Consider the following 2,410-nt stretch of genomic DNA (forward strand, 5'->3'; position numbering starts at 1 on the left):
CGCCATTCTAATGTGGCGTTGCAGGCCACGCGCGAAACGTCATGGTCCATGGCGTTTCAGCAGTACACATGTTGCTGGCAGCATACCGTGGGCTGACTGGATGTCGTCACTGCGTTCCATAGTGGGTCTGCAACGCCAACACTGTTGGCGTTTCACAATGGCTCTGCAACGCCACATTAGACTGGCGTTGCAAAAAAGAAAAAACGCCATAGTAGACAGGCGTGTCACTGTAGGGCAGCAACGTCATGGTAGACAGACGTTGCATAGTGGGACAGCAACGCCACGGCTTGTGACGTTTTTAAAAGGGTCATATCGTGAAATTAATGTTTTTAAATCTGGTTCATTTTGTGTTCATGTTTAGAAAAATAGTTAAAACAGTGAAAAAAATACTTACTCCAACATTAGTCAAATCGCATGTCGTACGTAGTCGCCTGGTAGTGCCCTGTGACGTAAGTCCCATGTTCCGGCCAACCATATGCATGAACCAAACGTCAAAATTAATCAAGTCACCGATGGAGTAATCAAGATTCAAGCATGTCGACCCAACCTGTTGCAGGATATTTCGGGCATATGCCCCCCCACATGACGCGCCACTCACGGCCGTGAGTGTTGCATTGCACGGAGGCAGGCAATCGCGGGTCGGCCCGCACGATGAGCCGTTCCAAATCCAAATCCAAATAGTACATACGATCGACAAGGTGTGTACCCAGCCCCAGTAGGCCCCAACCTGCGTGCGCCATCTGTCGCGTCCGGCCGTGGCCACGCACCTCCCAGTCCGTGTCCGCGCCACGTAGCTAGGTCATGTCGACAATGATCTTGTCCATGTACGGCCACCGATGCCGCCGATATTTCCATGCATGTCAGAGGTCGGCCGGTTTTGTGTTCAAGCAAAGCTGCCGTCTGCTCCCGCGTCACGTCGTCCTTCAGTTCCATGTCGTGGCAACCTCACCATGCCATGTCCTGGTCCGAGTGTTCTCCTCCCTACTTACTCATACTCGCCTCTACAAATCCAGCCCAGCCCGCTTCTCTCAGCTCCACTCCCAAGCTCTCCCAGACTACTGCACCCGATCGACTTCAACAGCTCACGCTCCTCGGGAGTCTCTCATGGCGACGGCGGCTGCTCGCCGGCCCAGCGGGCCAGTGCTGTTAACACCCAACCGCCGCTCATCCTCACCCACCCCCGTCAAGCTCGACGCCACCCACTCGCCGTTGCTGGGCAAGTCCGCCAGCGGCCCGTCCCCGTCCTCCACCAGGAGCCGGCAGCCGTGCACGTGCCCCTCGACGAAGACGAACCACCCGGGCTCGTCCCGGTGCGGCGGCCTCCACAAGGAGCGCAAGCAGGGCAGCAGCAGGCCCGCCGCCCCGCCGTCCACCCGCGGTCAGGGCTCGAAGCGAATGAACAGCCGGCAGTGCGCCCGCAGGGCCATCAAGCCGTCCCCCGCGGCGCAGCAGTCGCAGCACCAGAGGCGCGCGGGCGGGTTCCTCTTCCTCCCCAGGACCAGCAGGCTCTCCGCCATGTCTGCGGCCGGCGAGCGTGCCAGCGACAAGCAGTGGTACTCTTACTCTATCGGTTCAGCTGTGGAAGCTGGCGTCGTTTTTCTTGTTTGGCTGTGGAGGCGGTGCTTCGTCAGAGGCTGGTGGAACCTCGCACGGGGAAATTAAAGTAAATCCCACGCATTCCGACGGGAGTAGTTTTTCTTGTTTTGCTGTGAAATGCGATACTTTATCGGGTCTGTTTCGTCGCCGGAAATTAGCTGCTTGGCATACTTCTACCAATAATTATCAAATAGTAGGGCGTTCCTTTCCCTTGACGATCATATACAGGGTACGGGTGTGGACGAAAGATCCTCTCATTTAAGCTGGCCTATATATGGATGTGTAAGCCGAGCGTAAATTCATTCGTTCATGGCTTATAAGCCTATACGCCGAGTATTAAAAGAATCAAACACGGCAAAAACAATGGGCTCGGCTTATATGAACAAAAGCCAAGAGTGAGAAAAAAGTATGCTCTGCTTACCGAAAAAGCTTGGCATATACCACAAAAAGATCGTCATGGCTACCATTCCAGCAAAGGTTCATGTCACGTGGGAATCAAAGAGGTGGTTGATGGCTTCGCGAAGATGTTGCCTATAAGCTGAGTGTATTAATGAGAGGCTTAGCTTATGTGATGCGCAAGCCGAATACCGGTAAGTGGCACTCAGCTTATACTCCTTTCATCACAGTTTAAAAGACATGCATTTATGTATCTGGATTGTCAATTTAACATACATAAAATATATTATTTAACATAAAAATTATATCATAAAAAAATAGAACATATAAAGTTTTTACTGATATATTTTTTTGTTATATATGTCTTTCATGAAGTTGATTAAATTCACGACCTAGGTACATGTGTCGGACTTGTAAG

The 2,410-nt window shown here is 52.0% G+C and overlaps 1 protein-coding gene across 1 annotated transcript; it reads left to right on the forward strand.

The window, feature by feature from the left end:
* Window positions 1-907: 907 nt before the first annotated feature.
* On the forward strand, window positions 908-1,662 carry LOC123405820. The gene has a single exon (XM_045099364.1). The coding sequence runs from the start codon at window positions 1,105-1,107 to the stop codon at window positions 1,660-1,662; it is 558 nt and encodes a 185-aa protein (XP_044955299.1). The 5' UTR covers window positions 908-1,104.
* The last annotated feature ends 748 nt before the right edge of the window (window positions 1,663-2,410 follow it).

Source organism: Hordeum vulgare, chromosome 6H (genome assembly GCF_904849725.1).
Source record: "Hordeum vulgare subsp. vulgare chromosome 6H, MorexV3_pseudomolecules_assembly, whole genome shotgun sequence".
Taxonomy (NCBI): domain Eukaryota; kingdom Viridiplantae; phylum Streptophyta; class Magnoliopsida; order Poales; family Poaceae; genus Hordeum; species Hordeum vulgare.